Genomic DNA, 19660 nt, shown 5'->3' with positions numbered 1-19660 from the left:
GGTTTATAGTTAATTAGATTTATATTACTAAATCTTTAACTACTCTTTTATTACTTTTATATTTTTAGTATTCTTTATTATAGACCTTTTTATTATATTTAAGTTATTTAATACTTTCTTTACTAAGTTATAATATTTTTATTACCTAAGCTTTATTTAGTAATAAGGCTAAAGATCTCTTCTTTATATAGTCTTAGATCTATTAGATAATAGCTAATTACTTTATTATATAGTCTAAAAACTTTAGTGCCTTTAGTTAAATATTTATTAACTTTATAGTCTAGATCTAGGCTATATTAGTAATTAATAGGTTAATTTCTTCTTATATACCTAATAATAATACCTTTTACTATAATTAAGCCTACTATTTACCTTTATTAGTAAAAGTTTTTAGTATAACTATAGAGGTAGCTAACTTATTAGTTATAATAAAAGTTAATATATATATTATATATATACTATATATTACTTTAATTAATATTAATTAGTAATTTACTAGTTAGACTATTAATTATTAAAGTATATAAATATAGTAGTTAATTATAATAATATTCTTAGTTAATTAGGTATATATTAATAGTGTATTTACTAGTAAATTTGCTATAATTACTGCCTTAAATTTGTGGCCTTTAACTAAATGTATTTGTTATCTAATTGCCACTTTTTAGGTAGGGAAATCCATCCAGCCAATGACGGCAACATTTGACCCACAATTGCGCATGGCCAATTGCCACACTTTGACACCTGTAAGGCATAATGAGGAAGTGTGTAACTCACTATAATGCGCGACTCGCTATACATGTACGTTATGCCATTTTGACAATGCTTCCCCTAACCCTCCGATATAGGCGGACTAAATGTCCCACCTTCACAGTCATTCCCACATTTCTCCCTCTCCTCCCAATCGGCGTCGCTCCAGAAAAAACTAAATTGACTCCTACTCCGGGGACCGCTCAGTGGTCACACGCACAAAGACACTTGAATTTCACATACATCCTGAATTCATTCTAGCGAAGTTGACCACGAAAACCACATCGATGCGCCAGAGCCCTACCTAACCGCAATATCCTCCCCTTTCCTACTTTCGCGATCGATCATGGGATTGGCCAATGGCTCGGGTTCGGGCATAGGTCCGACCCGGATCACGATATTGGGCAAGGACAATATTGTTGTGGACCACGGCATTTGGCTTAACTTTGTGACTCACGATCTCCTCGAGAACCTCAAGACGTCGACCTACGTTATTATCACCGACACAAATCTCTATGACACCTATGTGCCGCCCTTCCAGAAAGTGTTCAACGCTGCGGCGTCTGCCTCGACTCGACTCCTCACCTATGCTATCCCGCCGGGTGAAATTTCAAAGAGCCGCCAGACTAAGGCAAGCATTGAGGATTGGATGCTGTCGCAGAAATGCACAAGGGATACCGTCATTGTTGCCCTTGGCGGTGGTGTCATTGGCGACATGATCGGTTATGTTGCTGCCACATTTATGCGTGGTGTTCGCTTCGTCCAGGTGCCTACTACTCTGCTATCTATGGTTGACTCCTCTATTGGAGGCAAGACTGCAATCGACACACCAGCAGGGAAGAATCTGGTCGGTGCCTTCTGGCAACCATCGCGCATCTATATCGACTTGGCCTTCCTCGAGACGCTACCAACACGAGAGTTCATCAATGGCATGGCGGAGGTCGTCAAAACGGCCGCCATCTGGGACGAAGACGAGTTCACGACGCTCGAGTCCAACGCGGCCATCATTCTAGCCGCTGTCAAATCCCAAGGCCCTCAGAGACTATCCTCTATCCGAGATGTTCTCAAGCGAATCGTGTTGGGTTCCGCCCGCGTCAAAGCTCATGTCGTTTCCAGTGACGAAAGGGAAGGCGGCCTGAGGAATCTGCTCAATTTTGGCCATTCCATTGGGCACGCATACGAAGCTCTTCTCACCCCTCAGCTTCTGCACGGCGAGGCAGTGGCCATTGGCATGGTTAAGGAGGCGGAACTAGCCCGCTACCTTGGCGTTCTCCGGCCTGGCGCTGTGGCCCGACTCGTCAAGTGCATCGCGAGCTACGAACTGCCCACATCCATACACGACAAGAAAGTCGTTAAACTGACGGCAGGCAAGACGTCCCCGGTCGATGCCTTGTTGGAGAAGATGGCCGTCGACAAGAAGAATGACGGAGCCAAGAAAAAAATTGTGCTTCTTTCGGCCATCGGAAGGACTCACGAACAAAAGGCCAGCGTCGTCGAAGATGACGCAATCAGGGTGGTCCTCTCACCGGCGACGCAAGTGATTTCTGGCGTACCCAAGTCGCACCACACTACAGTCATACCTCCCGGCTCCAAGAGCATATCGAACCGTGCCCTTGTCCTTGCGGCCCTTGGTCAGGGAACCTGCCGTATCACGAACCTTCTACATTCTGATGACACCGAGTATATGCTATCAGCAATTGCTCAACTAGGCGGCGCGACCTATGCCTGGGAAGATGCTGGAGAGGTTCTAGCCGTTCAGGGCAAGGGTGGCAGGCTCAGTGCAAGCAAGGAGGCGCTGTACCTGGGTAATGCTGGTACAGCGTCTCGATTCTTGACCACTGTTGTTGCTCTTTGTGCCCCATCTGACGTCTCTTCGACGGTGCTCACAGGAAACGCCCGAATGAAGGTTCGCCCCATTGGGCCCCTGGTTGACGCACTCAGGGCCAACGGATTGGGTATCAAGTATCTGGGTCAGGAGAAGAGTCTTCCCCTCCAGGTGGACGCTGCCGATGGCTTTGAAGGCGGAGTCATTGAACTGGCCGCCACCATTTCCTCTCAGTATGTCTCATCCATTCTCATGGCTGCGCCCTATGCGAAGAACCCCGTCACATTGCGTCTCGTTGGTGGAAAACCCATTTCCCAGTTCTACATCGACATGACCATAGCCATGATGCGTACTTTTGGCGTCAATGTAACGCGATCATCCGAGGAGCCAAATACCTACCATATTCCCAAGGCCGTCTACCAAAACCCTCCCGAGTACGTGGTTGAGAGCGATGCCAGCTCGGCGACGTACCCTCTTGCCATTGCGGCCATCACCGGCACTACTTGTACTGTGCCCAACATCGGCTCAGAGTCGCTCCAAGGCGATTCTCGATTTGCCGTCGACGTACTGAGGCCTATGGGTTGCGCCGTCGAGCAGACAGGCACTTCAACCACCGTTACCGGGCCGCCAATCGGCAGCCTGAAGGCCATCGAGCACGTCGATATGGAGCCCATGACAGATGCCTTCCTGACGGCGTCGGTTCTTGCTGCCGTCGCGTCGGGAACCACCAGAATTAGCGGCATCGCGAATCAGCGAGTCAAAGAGTGCAACCGTATCGGAGCCATGCGTGAGCAGCTGGCTAAGTTTGGCGTTGATACGAATGAGTTTGACGACGGCATCATTATTACTGGCCGTTCTGTTCAAGGCCTTCAAGGGCCCACTGAAGGCATATTCTGCTATGATGACCACCGCGTCGCAATGAGTTTCAGTGTGCTCTCGGTCGTGGCACCAAAACCTGTTACGATACTCGAAAGAGAGTGTACTGGCAAGACATGGCCGGGTTGGTGGGATACCTTGTCTCAGTCCTTCAAGGTTGTCTTGGACGGAGTCGACCAGCATCCTCAGGCGGTGTTAACAGGACCTTCCGCAAAAACTCGAAAGGACAAATCTGTCTTTATTATTGGCATGCGTGGTGCTGGCAAGACAACAGCTGGTCGGTGGATGGCCAACACGTTGAAGAGACCGTTCGTTGACCTGGACGAGGAGCTGGAGCGACGGGCTGGCATGACGATTCCTGAGATGATTAGAGGCACCAGAGGATGGGACGGCTTTCGGGCGGATGAGCTGGAGCTTCTCCGGGAGGTCTTGGAGAAGCGGAGTCATGGCTATATCTTCTCGTGCGGCGGCGGCATTGTCGAGACCCCCGAGGCTCGCAAACTGCTCGTCGCTCATTGTCGCAACGACGGAACCGTGTTGCTGGTCCATCGAAACACCAAGGAGGTGGTTGAGTATCTCCTCCAGGACAAGTCGAGACCGGCCTACAGGGAGGACATTGAAGATGTCTACTATCGCCGGAAGCCGTTCTTCGAGGAATGTAGCAACTTCGAATACTTTAGTCCTCACCCGCCTGGCACTCTGGCTACACGGGACCCGCCGTTGGACTTCCGGCGCTTTGTGAACACCTTGTGTGGCGAGGAGGTTCAAGTGAAAAGGGCACTGGCGAAGGACCCCAGCTTTTTCGTTTCCCTCACGGTGCCAGAAGTCGCCTCTGCTCTGGCCCTGATACCGGCCGTCGTCGTCGGATCAGACGCCGTAGAGCTTCGTGTGGACTTGCTGCAAGACTTCTCGGAAGAATCGGTGGCACACCAAGTTGCGCTTCTCCGATCTGTGGCCGACGTGCCAATTATCTTCACCCTGCGGACGAAAGCTCAGGGCGGAAGATTCCCAGACGACGCCTATGACCAGGGCCTTGGACTTTACCAAAAGGCCATCCGCATGGGTGTTGAGTTTATCGACGTCGAGATGACGCTCCCGGAGCAAGTCATCCAAACAATTGTGGAGAATAAGGGGCCGTGTCGCATTATTGCTTCTCATCACGACCCTCAGGGCAAACTGTCGTGGAAGAACGGTTCCTGGATACCATTTTACAACAAAGCCCTCCAATGGGGTGACGTGATCAAGCTGGTTGGTATTGCCCAGCACATCGAGGATAACTACGCGCTGGCCCAATTCAAATCCGCAATGTTGTCTTCACACAAAACCCCCATCATTGCCCTCAATATGGGTACTGCCGGCAAGCTCAGCCGCGTGCTTAACGGCTGCCTTACTCCGGTCTCTCATCCTGCTCTGCCGTTCAAGGCGGCTCCTGGGCAGTTGTCCGCGGCAGAGATCCGGAAGGCTTTGGCACTGTTGGGTGGCATTAGTCCCCAGTCCTTTTATCTCTTCGGCAAGCCTATCTCGGCGTCAAGGTCGCCCGCACTGCACAACACCCTTTTTGCGCTGACTGGATTGCCGCACCGATACTTGCTAAAGGAGACGGATAGCGCCGCCGACATTCGGGAGGTTATCCGTGCACCTGATTTTGGCGGTGCGTCCGTCACAATCCCACTGAAGCTAGACATCATGAAGGAAATCGATGAAATCTCGGAGTCCGCTCGCATAATCGGTGCCGTTAACACTATCATCCCGGCCAGGGACAATGGGGACGGCAACGCTAAGCTCGTCGGTGATAACACCGATTGGTCAGGCATGGTCCACTCTCTGCAATCCGCAGGAGTTGCGCCTCGCTCCGCCACTGGCGTCCAGCGTTCCGCAATGGTCATCGGTTCGGGGGGGACCACACGAGCTGCCATCTTTGCTCTCCATGCCCTGGGCTTCGGGCCCATTTACGCACTTGCGCGCAATAGCAGTAACTTGGAGACGCTGAAGGCATCCTTCCCTCCCGAGTATCGCATCGAAGCTCTCAAGAGCGCCAGTGATGCATCCACCCTGCCATCCTCACCCACCGTTATAGTCAGCACTATTCCTGCAGACAAGCCGGTTGATCCATCACTTCAAGAGACCTTGGCAGTGGTGTTGCGCCACGAGCTGGCAACCGAGGAGAAGCGGGTCCTCCTTGAGATGGCTTACATGCCCCGTTACACCCCATTGATGCAGCTCGCTGAGGAGGCCGGGTGGGCAACTATCCCTGGACTGGAAGTGCTCTCTGCCCAGGGCTGGTACCAGGTAAGTCAACATCAAACTCGGAGAGCCGCAGCAACGAGCGAGCAGACAGAGGTTGCTGACCTGAACCCACTCTAGTTCCAGAAATGGACCGACATCATCCCCCTGTACCAAACAGCTCGAGCAGCTGTGCTAGGCGAGGAGGCTGGGGAAGCTACCGGCCGTAAAGTATAATGGAGGAGCAGAAAACATCCCCTTTTGCTCTACTATGACCTTTGCGCATGGCCAGGATTCAGTATGGTATTGGCCAATGATGAAGTGTTTTATGTGACTGAAGCTTTAAAATGAAAGGGAATGAACGGTAAGGGAAATTAAAAAGGGTGGGGGATTGAAAAAAAAGTCATGACTCTTTTCCCTATATCATGTTACTATTTTTCCCCGACTTACTTGAGATGCAGAAGCTTGCTGTGGTTGGTAGGTCTGGGCCACATGTGGTAGGCCAACCTATGAATAAATAGTGACTCGCGAAAGCATGTATACGGTAGGGACAATCGCGCCAAGTCACCAAGGATGTCATGATTAGGAAGATCACGAAGCATCGGCTTGAATCAAGGTCTATATTATATCTAATGTTGTGAATCACAGCCCCCATCCAGCTCGAACGGGACTCGGACGACCATACGGTTTGTACACAGACGCTAAAACGTGGTAAACAGTGCTATTTGGCCGAAACGGAGTTTTGATCATTTCTGTGAATTGTACAGGATTAAGTAATTCTATAATGGCCACTGTATTGTCATAAACTCGTTCCGTTGCGTACAACCAGCCATATATGACCATTCCCATCCCAGACCAGGCCGTGTAACGTATTTTTTCTTTTTGTCTAGCCAATGCATGAGTTGAGCATACCTACAAGCTCCAATACTTTAAAGTATACATGCGTCATCGTCATCTGCCTCCGTAACTAGATGTGACACCGTCAAATAAGAACACAAATAGACGCTGCTGTTGTACACTACAAGAACTTGCTGGAACGTGTAGAAAAAAGAAGAGGCAGAGGAATGAATAAATCAGTCATAGATGTGACGTGCACCACAATTGGTTGCAGTCATCGAGACTGCTTGGACGCATCGTCGGTTGCTAGCAGGGGGTGCAGCAGTTGCGGGGGGGGAGAAAGAAAGAGAAAAGCATACAAGGCAACAGAAGACACGATAATGTCATGAAGCCCCTTTCCCATCTCGGCGTACCCATTGACCGGGAATGAATGACCATGCCAAGGCTCGATATGATGTCGTTGGCTGAGTCGGGGAAAGTCGAAAAGGGCAAGACTGTCGCGCAGAGCGAGGTGGGGTGAGTGATGTCATCACGGGTCATACGGATCGTCAGGGTCGTAAAGCACGGGCCATGATGATATCATTCAGCACGACCCTTACTGCACTGTCGGAGGACCCTGAAATTTCACCCATGGAACCCCTCCCCCCCCTTCCGGCTACCCACCCCGCTGGCGTCTTTCAGTACGTTTCGACACAACCGTTGGACTGGTTGCGCGGACATTGATACCCTGGTGCCGACATTTTCTGACACTCGCTTTGTGCGGGGCTCTTGCACCATCCATCGGTTAGGCTTTGGCTTCGTCTGTCCGACGTCATGATGCGTATCTGACGCCCTCCGCCCGAACTGTGCAGCATGGCATGATGTCGCTGGACGGTTTGCAGATCGCCACATTCCCGACAAAACGGGGTTTGCGATTCGGACTTGCGCTCGCAATCTTGTGAGGAATTAGGCATTCTGGCCGCGACGTCGATGCTTTCCGGGAAATTCAACGTCGGGATGACAGACACGGTAGTGGCGTGTAAGTGCGTCTGCGCGGCTGAATGTCTTCTCCTCGGTGCACAGGTTACAACGGACCTTTTGCTTCCGTGCGTTGTGGATTGTGTCCTCATGCCTTGTCAAGTCGTAGGGGCGCGAGAATATTGTATGGCATGGCTTGCCAGTACTCGGATTGATGCGGTCACAGCGGTGAGGTCCGGCTTGGCTGTTCAACATGTTATCGGGGGACGCAGCCGCAGTGTCGGGTCTCCGAGGACCCCCGATTCCTTGTGTCTGGCGATGTCCCTCTCGTTTGTGCTTTTGAAGAAGAGCAGGTGTCTCAAAGCGCATCGTGCAGCCGTGATACGTGCACGTGTATGTGCCTCCGTCTGCGGCAGCGCCAGCCGGCTTGGACATGGGTACGCCATTCGAAATTGATGTCCCCTCCGACCCTCCAGAACTAGACTCAACAGAGCTCAAGCGCGGAACGTGATCCTGGGCATGGGTCTGGCGCGGGTGGGCTATGAACGGATATTGCTGAGGGATATGAATACCAGTTTGCAACTGAGCAGGCATATAAGGAAAAGCAGGTCCGTTGTGCACAGACGACCGGGCAAAGCTGGCCTGTGAATCCTGGGAGGCGACAGCCTTTGCAATATCTTCAAACTCGGCGGGTTCTTGAGGAAACAATGGAAATGATGAATCGCCATCGGTATCGTGAAACTCAAGCATAGCATCTTTGGGGGATATAGTTTTGGGAGTCTCGGGCTCAGACTTCATGGACATTTGCTGTCTCATCATCTGAGCGTCTTGTTCAGCCTTCTTTTGTTCCCGCATGCGATGTGCCGAATTGAATCTCAAATGAGAGGCTTGCATACCAGCGCCGAAATCGTGGTTGGTAACCGGGGCGAGTGGTGAGCCCTGGCGAAATGGAGACCGATCGCGTGACACACTCGACGCAGGAGAATGTGCCGCGCTCAAGTGCTGATTGTTGGCAGCACTTAGCCTTTGGGCGAACACATCATTACTGGGAGATACTGCCATCTGTGGTTGTGCTGGCGACGCCGATGTGATTGTGAAGTTCGGGCTGTAAAGCTCGTCGTTATAAATGTCTGTCATTGTGCGATCCAACTTGGGGACATTACTGAAGACTTTATCGTCATACATTGGTGAGCAAGAGTTCATAATATAATCGAAAGTGGTTTCCTTACCAGCTTTGCGCCTCCTGTCATCTTCTTGCTCGACATGCGACGGGGTGGCGGGTGAGTCACCAGCGACAGAACTTGCCACCGAGTTGGGGTGTGATCTGTTGCCCGCTACTAACAGCTCGGGAGCGGGTAGTAGACCGCGATCAGAGCGGGGTCTTTGGACATTCGTGGCAGATGCGTAGCCGCTCATGTCCGACGAGATGTTTAAACCGTTATAATTCGGGTACATGTTGTCGTGGGGAACCGCCATGGACTTGCTTGCCAGTTGATAGAAGGCGTTGTTATCGTGGGTCTGCATGTCGTATAGGCCGTCTGGTATCGAGTCCGTGACTGCAATCTGGGGGTTCGTTGTGTTATGGCTGAAAGGCGAGGCAGGGCCAGCAGAGCCCAGAGAAGAAAGAGAAGACTCCCGCTGATGAGGCAATCGACCAACCGGCTTGGGGGCGTACTGGTTTCCTATTACCCAAGCGTCTGGCTGCATGAGATCTTGCTGGTAGTTCAGGCTCAAAGAGGAGCTGTCGAAAGCCGTGGTAGTAGTAGCCGCTCTTGGCACGGCCAAGTTAGATGTGCTACAGTCGGAGACGTTGGTAGGCTGGTTCGCTAAGGAGTAGTGGGAGGAGAGGAAGGACTGAGTCGAGAGCGGCGAAGATGATATACTCGATAAGTTCGAATCGCAGGTGAGGTCGTCAAAAGATGTGTCGAGGTCGAGGTCGAGTGCCTGTGGGTACAACTGATGCGATTGTTGGGATTGACACTGAGGCTGATGTTGGTGGTATGCCTGGCTACTGTGATAGAGCTGACGGTGCTGGAATGGTTGAGCAGTAGCGGGTCGGGTTAACAGCATGGTGCGGTTATTTGAGAAGGTTGGATGTTTTGTAGTTGTTGTGATGCGAAATCAGATCGAGTGGCAAACCACGGAGGGACGGCGACTTATAAATATAGGAAGAGCAAAAGAAGGTGCCGCCAAAGTTGCACTACGTATTGGCTTGGATCCACGGTCCTCGCTCTTAGTGAGGTAAACGATACGTACCGGAGTGGACCATGGGGCTTGGAGTGGACCGGGGTGGACGGTACGTAGCGCCTTCGCATCTGCTCGCTTTGCGAAGCGGAGGTATAGGCTGGCAGCACCCGAGGCTTGGACTTGGGCTGCTTGGTGGTGGGGTGATGGTAGAGCAGGGGTGCATGGGGTCTGGGATCGGGGCCGGGGTGGGTACCTATACCTTACACTAGAATGATGCAGTAGGGCGATAGGGACAACAGGGACAGGGAGGGAGGGATGGGACAGAAGCACAGGGAGGAAAAGGATGGAAGAAAATTTCAATGAGTGCGAACGTACTGATGACCGCTCTCCCCCCTCCTAATTTTTTTCTTCTTCTTTTTTCAATCGTCTTGGAAGCCCGCGGAATAACGGCCAGCCTATTGAGTGACAACGGCCCAACCAGGGTTTGAGTTTTCTTGATCCGTAAAGCATCCAGGGATAGATGTGTAAAGGATGCGATGCTGCTTTAATAATGCATTTGCGCGGGCTGTCGAAATCTTGATGCACATACGTAGACGGGACGGAATGGCTCTCGCCTGTCAATCCCCCTCCACCCTAGCTTTCCTAGGCAGTCAATCAACACTGGCCCTCGTGACCTCGACTGATCATGCAAACAGTGCACCGATGCCTGCCAGTCCAGGAGTGAATTGACTCAGAGGGCGAGGGGCACGGAATCAAGGGTGAAGTGGCCGCAGGCAGACAGGCAATACCGAGTCTTTGCGATGGAAGGTTCAAGCTTAAGCAGCTGACGCGGGAATGAAATAGGCCACGCCGCTAGAGAACGAATGGATGCTGGCTGAGCCCGGCGCTCGGGACGCAGGAGTGACTAATCTGCGGCTTTTTACAGGATTGCAAATTCGCAATTACTAGGCGGCTCAAGGCAATCCGAAGCACGCCGACGGGAAGTTGCTCGAGGGTTCTGTAGGTTTCTCGGGCAGCTACCCGTTTGCGCGGCTGTTGTCGTGTCGTCGTGGCTGTCGTCGTAATTCAGGGGATCGTTCGTTAACTCAGCTGAGTGTGCAAACTTGATGAGTGAGCACGCTAAGAATAGTAGGTCGAATGTTCCATGCAGTTTTGGGCATACCATGCCAAATCATCCGCCAAATCATCCAGCAAAGCACAGCACAGCACAGCAGCAACGCAACGCGAACGTGAATCACAGATGGATGCTGCACAGCTGACTAACACAGGAAATAGGACAGAGGTAAAATACAAACTGATTTTTTATTACATAAAAAGGTGCAATGTGTCTGCCTACCTATGTTGTAGTGCTACGGCGCAATGCTTGGAATATGCACTGCAGCAAGTAAAGCGATCTGGTTTTGGGAAGCGTGCAAATGCAAGCCTGACGCCGACATGGCTGTGATGGAGCACTGCAAAGGGGTAATCATGCCCGAAGGGTCGTTGAAAGCAGCTATCAAGAAGTAAGGTACATTGGATGGGACCATTTCGGCGACGAACGACATCGAAAACCCCGTCGCGCGTCTGGGTGGAGTGACGTAAGGCGGCGGATGGATGGACGGACGGGGCCACTGAGGTCTCACCGGTTGACTGTGCACTACATCGTAGTGTTTTCTGGGTGCACTGATGGGCGCCCTAGCCCACAATCCAATCCAGCACCTGATGACTGCATTGGCAAGTACAGGAGGAGCAATGGAATGACATTATGGGGGGGGTTAAGCGGTGGGCCCACTCCCCAAGTGCTGCTCACCTCGTCGTCGTCAGTCATCTCCGTCGTTCTCCCACGGCACCTCGGCTCACACTGTGCTTTACTTTTAGGGCAAGCGCCATGGTGCCTTCCGTCACCTTATCTCGCTGGCGCTTGATCGTCAACGACCTTATCCCCTCTGAGGTGCTCGTAGAACATGTAACCCACCCCCAGCCCTGACAGGTTTCTATTGGGTCGACTGGTTCTTGATATGGAGGGAGTCGGAGAATCAACCCACCCTATGACCCTGCCGTGCTCTGGCATATCTCTCGAGCGAAGAGGCCTCTTTGATCCATGCGGAGTGAGTGTCTTATCCACCTAATATGAGGTTGTCAATGATGGCTCGGCAATGTTTCGGTCTGCACGAGCATACCTGCCTTCTCACCTCCCAAAGCATACCCGTATCATGCTGTCATCTCAGCCGCCATAGTACATCGTACCTAGTAGAATGCACTACGTACTTTGTTTATACACACCATGTATGGCTGGCCAAGTCTTCTGCCATGCTGCGTCTTGTTGGCAAACACCGATGGCGGGGCGCTTCCCTGTGAAGTGTGGGAAGGCCCCGGCTCGACCTGTTCAGGGGAGAGGGGTAGGTAGAGATGGAGGGGGGAACCCGACGATCGCTGCCATGCTCACCGGTGTGTGTGCCTTAGTACAAGTTTTCCTTTACACTAGTTTATCTAGGTACGGCACTTCGCATGGGGTAGATGTTTGAAGGGTCCATCGGGCCAAGTCAAAATGACGGCAGGGAACAGGGGCCCGTGCTAATAGGTAGCCATGACCAGTTTCTCCGGAGTTTAGGGCAGGGTCTTTTTTTTTTTTTTTCCCTTCCGCTTTTTTCCTTGTTACGCCCCCTCCTCCTCCTCCCCACTCCCCCCTTCGAACCTTTCCTTGAGGAGAATAATGACAGCCGCGGACGGGAAGCCGTCGGCCAAGGCTCGGAAAGCCACGGTGCTGCGCTGGGAAGCTAGACATGGTGGAGGAAGTGGTTGAGTTGTACCGGTAGTTTATGTGGAGAGTCGGCTTTCGTCTGCCGTTGTCCGCAGTTGGGCTACAGGAAAGGAGGGGAGGAACTTGAGCTCAGCCACACTGGCTAAGTTGGGCGAGAGTCGGGTCTTCGATCAAGCCGAAGCAAGCCATTGAAAGTCCCCAACCCCGGTTGAGCTGTAATGCAACACTACAGAGCGATAGCCACTAAAATCCTTTGATTGTCCTGTCGGAGGCTTGCATTCACCCATTCGGTATGCAGTTATACCTGGGGGAACAAAAAGCCTGGCTTCGACCGATCTCGTGGCTTGCCGCGCTGCAGGTACGCATTCACACCAGGAAACGGCCGTTTCCCGTGCCTGAGTTCGCAATCAAGGGCCCCTCCTCCGTCCCCAATCCAGAGCTCCGGTGCCTTCATACAGAGGGACCCTGAGAATGTATTACCAAATGCTTCTTGCTGTGTACATTACAGAAGTGCTACATCACACCCTTGCGATGCATCCGAGCCTGCTCACCGCTGCTGACTAACGAGAGTAACGTTCCATGATAATGACATTCACTCGGATGAATTGCAAGGGTGATCATGGATGATGTCACGTCCTGTGCCTCTTTTCTCGTATGATGACCTAATCATGGAGTGGCATGTCTAATTCTTGTCCTTTTGGCTCCCTCCCCCAGCGTCTGTTTTCGCACATAGGTAGGACTCCCCCCAACCCAAGCATGCCTACATAGTAGACTTTTTGTCCTGCCAGTATTTTTGGGTTTGTACTCTATGCACGTACGCCAGACGGAAACCAACACGACGCCGTCTGAAGTTTTTCCATTGCGCGTGACTTGTATCATTCCGTCATCGTTCCGTTAAGTCGGGCAATAGGTATCTCGCCATTGGGTCCCCAGACTACATGCAGCGTACGATATGCGAAATTGAAGTCGGGGCCCCCATCTCTTCGCATCATGGCCTCCCACCGTGTAATTTGTCTCTGGCACACCCGACCCCTCAGTGCGCCTTTGTTCCATGGTGACCATGTCTTGGCGCACTTCATCCGGCATCGGTTTCCAGCCAGAGTACCTGGTGCTTGCGGCCCATGCTGGGGAAAGTAAAGGGGGGGTTGTGGCTAGTGGATAGTGGCTGTCGCTATACAGCTGCAGGTTCGTACGTATGTATACATCTGCAGGCTCCCCTTATGCTTTAGCGCTATTCTGTCCTCTTAGGCGAGCTCTTTCGGCCTCGGCCTCCGTTCTTGGCTGCGGTTGCTACGTTGGTTAAATTCCAAAGGCCTTTTCGGCATGTGCCAATGTTCTATTCAGGTGGCCGGCCATACGCAGGCTCTCAATCTGTGACTGACTTGCGAATTCATCTGTTGTGGCTCAACTAGGCCACCCATGGTCGACTCTTCATTTAGCTTTACCGAGGCACGTACCTAGTCCCTGGGCGGAGTAAACGTCCAGCCACATCATGCAGGTCGGCTGACACGTCTCCACCTTCCCGGCGGCCCCCCCACTCCCGTCTGCCGGACCCCGACCGAGCGGGTTTCCTCGGATAATTATCTCCATGGGAGTGTGACCTAGGGTGCATTCTAGTTTATGTAGCGAAGCTCGTACTCAAACTGAGGAGTCAAGCTCAAAAGCTGAGCTAAACAACCTGGGCTATTGCCTTGCGCCGCAAATTTGGGTAGGGAGGGCACCCATCGGCGGCATGAATCAGACGTCAGTGCATTGTGCCTCTTTTCGCAGCTGGTCGTTCCACCTTGCTCCATACTACATATGTACACGTAGACGGATACCAGGCATCTCGAAAGTGAGTCAGTACGGAGCTTTCTGTCTTTGGATCGCAACTCGTAGGGAGAGTTCTCCTCTTCTCCATCACTGGCATTCCTGGATCTGCCGCATGACACATTGATACTGTGCACGCCAACTGCCATACCAATATAGCATCCATGACAATCTGCAGGGACTTGGAGCAGTCTCGAATACCCCTCCGCCGGCCGTATGTGGGTCGCCGCGGCGGTCGGCCGGTCCAGCCCGCAAGTCCAAAGTCCAAGTACAATGCAGCGCATCAACGATTGTGCCAATTTTTCAGAGAACTGGCAAATTAGTGTTTGGTTTGATTGAATTCCGTGGGCCTCGTACAGTCTAGTCTGCATGCAGAACCGCATCGGTACCCATGCTGCGTGCTGTACTCCGTCGTACTACTACTACTACTACTACCACACAAATAGGTCCAGCCAGCAACCCTAAAAACGGCCTATACACTACTACTGTGCATCATGGATTTGGGTTTGCAGCATGACAGGGGATGGGCCGAGATCCAAAGGCGTAGGTCAGATGCGCATGCGTCACGCTTTGCATAACCTACAGCCCTTGTCAAGGCACAGCCGGGCCTTTCGCAGCGGTTGGCGCTGACGACGAAGCTGAGCACATGTTAGAGCAGTCCGACGAACACGATTCGGCTCGAGGCGATGTGAATGATCCTTTTTGACCACAGTGAGTGCGGCTGGAGCCGGTCTGGACGAGGACGGGGTTCCCTCTGGCATCCGCGGCATGTCAGTCATCCTGTCTGGCTCACTCATCTACGGTCCGGCCAAAAATTTCGTCACCAGCGCGAATGCATGCTTGCGCATGTGCCTTTAGTCAAAGCCTGGTATGTGTGCCTTCATCTACCAGCTGAAGAGCACTGCAGGTGGTGCGTGTGTGCGTGTGCTGCGGTCGGGCCACGCCGAACTAAGCCCGTTGAATTCCGCCGCGCATCTCAACCTGCCCGTATCCCATCGGGCCATCGCTCATCCTCGGAGACTGAAGAGAAAAGATTAAACCCGATGTGCCGCACTGACCGAAAGGCGGCACGCAGAAACTGACAGGGTCTGTGCGTATGCAGCAAGATGTCTAGGGACGAAAGCGTGGGAAAAAGCGAGTGGGGAGAAGAAGCGTCTCAATGTTTCCTGTGCTGCAGCCAAGTGGATGGTCTGGTCTGGTCTGGTCTTCGGCCTCCCCAGCTAGGTAGTGCCACTCACTGTATCAGTGACATGCCAGAAATTGAGGGTGTCAGACTTTTCCCCCCTCTTTTCCGGTACAGCGTGGGGGAGACAAAAGCTTACTGCTTGTGTTTCGGTCGATACAGTAAGTGAGTAACCAGCCAGCTAGCCAGCCAGCCAAACACCTGGCATTACTGCGGAAGTAAAAGTTTTCCCGCCAAGTGTGGCTGAGCCGACGGCCACCACTTTCTATTGGTTCCATCGCCGAGTCCAACCTCTCCACCAGTGGCGTTTTCCCTCATTCTCCCGGAAGGTGGCAGTCGGTTGGTGTGGCTTACAAATACTTGTAGACTCGCGTAGGGCCGACCGAGACACACCAACGCCGAGGCACGTAGTATCGGTAGCTCCGGCCAAGGCGGCTTTAGTGTGTGGGTTCGGATATCGCATCGTTGCTATCCGTACATCCCATTGCATTTTTTTCGGCGTTTGCCTGCCTCCACGAATTCGTATTCACATCCGCCCGTACCTCATGTTCAAATCACTCACTCTTGCTTGTAACCTTGACGCAGCTGCCGGCCCAGTCGGATAAGAAGGAAAAGGTGGATGCAACCTTACAAACCACACCGTCCGTCTCTGAATAGAGCAGCGCGGCGTATCTGCTACCTAGCTCTCCGAGTACTGTCAACCGCGGCGAAAACAAGTCGCCTCACATAGAATAGAGCCTGGCTCAAAATCACAAAACATATCATAAAAACGCTCGGCCGATAACTGCCGACGCGCGGTTGAACTGAGTAATAGCCATCCCCCCGGTTCATAATACTCCACAATACATGACTGCGAATGGTGCTGTTAACGAGTGCTGACGATCCTGGGTATCGCAACTCGGATACTTGCATGGCCGTCCAGAGAACCGTCGTGTGCACTCACCCACCCATCGGAACAGGCTGAGATTTCCTGTCGGCTGAATGTGTACGAGAACTCGGGCAAGATCAAGTTGAGATGCTCCGGGGGTGCATAAAACAAGGCAGGTGGCAAAGGTACGCATCGCGTTGTGTACCGGTAGTGTGTTACACGTACACCTCGGCTGGCGCATTCCACTGCGCGCTATCGACTCTGCAATTCAAGGCCCGCGCTAGTCTACCTCTGGGTAGGTACCCACCTCGGAAGTGCTCGCTACTCCCAAACATCACAGCCGCACATTTGCCCGTGTGTCCATCATCGTGTTTTTTCCTGTCATTTTCCACAATTGCATCTTTGGGTCCCATCCGGCCCCGTCCGAAGTTGGGTCTCCATCGAATCACTCACACTACCTGGCTCAGCCCAGCCAACCGGTCCAACGCTTCATTGCCAAACTCATCTAGCATTATCTGCCGGATAAACCATGTGCACTTCTCTGGCTCTAAACTGTATTGGGATCAAGGCTTCCCTTCTCGCCACTGAACTCATCTTTGCGCCTCAAAGTTGGGTTGCCTCTTGCATTGACGCCTGAGATCGTCTGGCCTGTGACTTAGCTCCCGGCCCCAATTCCCGTCCCCTGGAACTCTTTCCTCGGCTGCCTCATGGATTCGGCTCTGGAGCGTTCTGATCTGGCAGCGACCCAGCCGCATACTACCAACCAATGGACCGCGATTGCTTTTTCTTACCGGCGTAGCCCTCTTCTTATGTTTGTCGGGTTAGGTTGCTGTACGCTACGCTGCAATACACCACGCTAATCCTCGTTATCGTCACCCGCCAAAGGCGATTATATTGCATGCGTCCTCTCACCCAGGTGCTTGCATGTTCGCTGTAGCCGAGCCCTGCTCACATAAAGACTTCTCTGCCCTCGATGATCGGTTTCCAGAGGACCAGTAGTGTCAGTAGTATCTTTTCTGTTGGGAGACCAAGTCACTCCCCTCTTCCTAATAGCTCTTGTCTGCACGTCACTCGCTATGGTACGCTCTCGAGTTGTTGCTTCTAGTCTGAGAGATGGCAGGGTGGCCCAAGGCCAGCGAGAGGGGGCAGATCTCGGGGTATGAGTGTTCCTTTGGCGGAATTCTTGTGCACGATCTGCGGCAGGCCATATGAACCCAAGTTGTTTATCTCGAGAACGGCAAAAAGGTGTAATGACTTGGATGGTTCAACCCCTGACACAATCTCCTTCTACCACATGTCAGTGGCTCGGTTTTGACACTGCTCTGATTATTTGGGTTGCCCGCACCACCCGAGCCGGGAATTCGGGCAGGGCTCGTAGATCGTACCGGTTTTTCGTCGACCCAGGTGATTCGTACATGCGTGATTCTCTCTCGCATATGTAACAGCCCTTACTATCATCGACACAGTCGCCCGTTGTCCAGCATATCCTAGGCGAGCTCCTTATGCTATTCTGCCACAGACAGTCAATATTCTCTATTAGTGTTTCTCTCCTGCTCGGCCTAACGTCTTATGGCGCTCTTTACTTGGACTTTGATATGGCAGCCCAGTCACAAGCTAGGAAGCTTAGTTTGGGTGAATCAGCCAAGTCTTTGCTGCAACGGCCTGTTGTGAACTACTTTTAGCCGCGGCGTTTATTTGTCCGTATGCTGTTTTCCCTCGGTTTCTGTCTTGCCCGTGACGCTGGGCAGTTGTGAGTTATTCTACCTGTGCATGCGGCCTACTTTCGCTTCTTCTCTGCACCAAGTTCCGGGAAGTTCGAGTTTCCGGTCCTGCGTAAGCTGGTGGTATGGACCGCGACCTAATTCTACTAGTCATTGTCAGGGTAGTCTCCTGCGACAAAGATAACCACCGCGGTGAGTATATTTATGCGAGTAGACGTCATATCGTATAATGCCCTGCGGCCAACCTTTCCTTGATGGGCCATGCTGCTGGATGTTTTCGCCTAGGGAGGATACATGAACTTCGTCGACGCTGTATCTACCCTGTTCCAGCTGCAAGAATTTGTGTATCTATCTACGAGCCTATGCATAAAACTCCCTTTCAGTGGCTGACTCGGTGCGCTTGATAATACCGTATACGGTTGGCTCGGTATGTGCAATTCAGGTCCGGCTACGTGATTAGGTGGCTTCGTGTAGAGGGTTAGATACCTAGTTCGGCTGATTTGCCCTATCCTTGTCCGTCACATCGATGTTGACAGACATATGGGCAGATCAATCAACTGGGTTCTATGTCGGCTCACGTGTGTCGTACACATGGGACAATCAGCCACTGTGGTCTGCCACTTGGAAATTGTGCAGCAGCGTGTATCTTAGTTGTGCATGAATGACCCTTCGTTGATGGATTGAGTCAATTTTCACATGATTGGTTCCATCTTAGCACCAGCTGGGCTTACCTGTACTGTTGTTCTAGTCGTACTAGAGATAGACACTCGTGGAGGAGTCCAAACCAACCAACCAGCCTTGACCCCGGTACGTGCCAGCGCACTACAGCTGATGAAATGTTTCCATACCGTGAGTGGTCGAGCTCAATTCCTGATTCGTTCGTTTGTGTATGATCATGCCGTGGTTTACGTTACTTTCATCATTGAACACCTGGGTGTCTGTTGGACCCTGGGGCCGTAGGTGTGATGTGATTAGCAACGTTTCGAAGCCGCGAGTAAGCCCGCGAATGTTATTTGGTATTATAGCTTCGGAATTCCGGGGCCGATGTTTCTTCTTATGGGCCTTTTCATTGCGGCATATGTCGGTCAGCCTGCATCTATAACTCTTCTTAGGTCCCATCTGGGATGAAATTCTTCACTGAAACCATCGATTATCTGCACCATGGTTACACTATGGATGAGATATCTGCTATTTATCCTTCACGGGTTGGTATTGGAGCCGTCAATCACGATTTCTTGTTCGTCGCCACGTGGCGAGCGAACGCCCTTCAACTGCCCGTAAACGTTTCGTCTCAACAGCCACGAGGCTGATTCGGAGCGTTGTGCATAGTAGTTGTTTTAATTAGGTAATTTATATTTAAGTTAGCACGACACATGTACGTTATCGTCTAGGGTTGGCGGTATGGAGCAACTTTCCGTGTCGGGGCTTTGTCTAAGTGCTGGATACTCCGACTGTCCTTCGTCGAATGGGAGCGGCAGAGCCCCTGATTCGACCAGATACAGTTACCGGATGATTGTATTGTATGTGCTAGGCCTTGGATACTGTGGCGGGCTTGCCTGTGACAGGAAGCGACTCGTTGTACGTTCGGCTTCCCGAAATATACGATTGGTTGGTGCGGCGTCATCCATTCGGTCCCACCGGTAGCCTCGTGAGCGTCGTTATACTTTTACAGCTCTATAGCGGC

General features: G+C 52.0%; 3 protein-coding genes across 3 annotated transcripts; 1 reads left to right on the top strand and 2 right to left on the bottom strand.

The window, feature by feature from the left end:
* Window positions 1–689: 689 nt before the first annotated feature.
* Window positions 690–5911, top strand: LY79DRAFT_576589 (3-phosphoshikimate 1-carboxyvinyltransferase; the record flags this gene model as incomplete). Its single annotated transcript, XM_060559805.1, has 3 exons — window positions 690–746; window positions 1160–5740; window positions 5816–5911. 3 exons carry the CDS (start codon window positions 690–692, stop codon window positions 5909–5911), a joined length of 4734 nt encoding a protein of 1577 aa, XP_060418574.1.
* Window positions 5912–7456: 1545 nt separating this feature from the next.
* Window positions 7457–11462, bottom strand: LY79DRAFT_666595 (uncharacterized protein; the record flags this gene model as incomplete). Its single annotated transcript, XM_060563252.1, has 3 exons — window positions 7457–8637; window positions 8698–9499; window positions 11445–11462. The coding sequence occupies 3 exons, from the start codon at window positions 11460–11462 to the stop codon at window positions 7457–7459; spliced, it is 2001 nt and encodes a 666-aa protein (XP_060418573.1).
* Window positions 11463–13641: 2179 nt separating this feature from the next.
* LY79DRAFT_356744 (uncharacterized protein) lies at window positions 13642–14742 on the bottom strand. Its single transcript, XM_060552697.1, has one exon. The coding sequence runs from the start codon at window positions 14585–14587 to the stop codon at window positions 14009–14011; it is 579 nt and encodes a 192-aa protein (XP_060418572.1). The 5' UTR covers window positions 14588–14742; the 3' UTR covers window positions 13642–14008.
* Between the last annotated feature and the right edge of the window lie 4918 nt (window positions 14743–19660).

Source organism: Colletotrichum navitas (assembly GCF_030913465.1).
Source record: "Colletotrichum navitas strain CBS 125086 chromosome Unknown LY79scaffold_7, whole genome shotgun sequence".
NCBI lineage: Eukaryota > Fungi > Ascomycota > Sordariomycetes > Glomerellales > Glomerellaceae > Colletotrichum > Colletotrichum navitas.
This window is presented reverse-complemented; position numbering and strand designations above follow the sequence as displayed.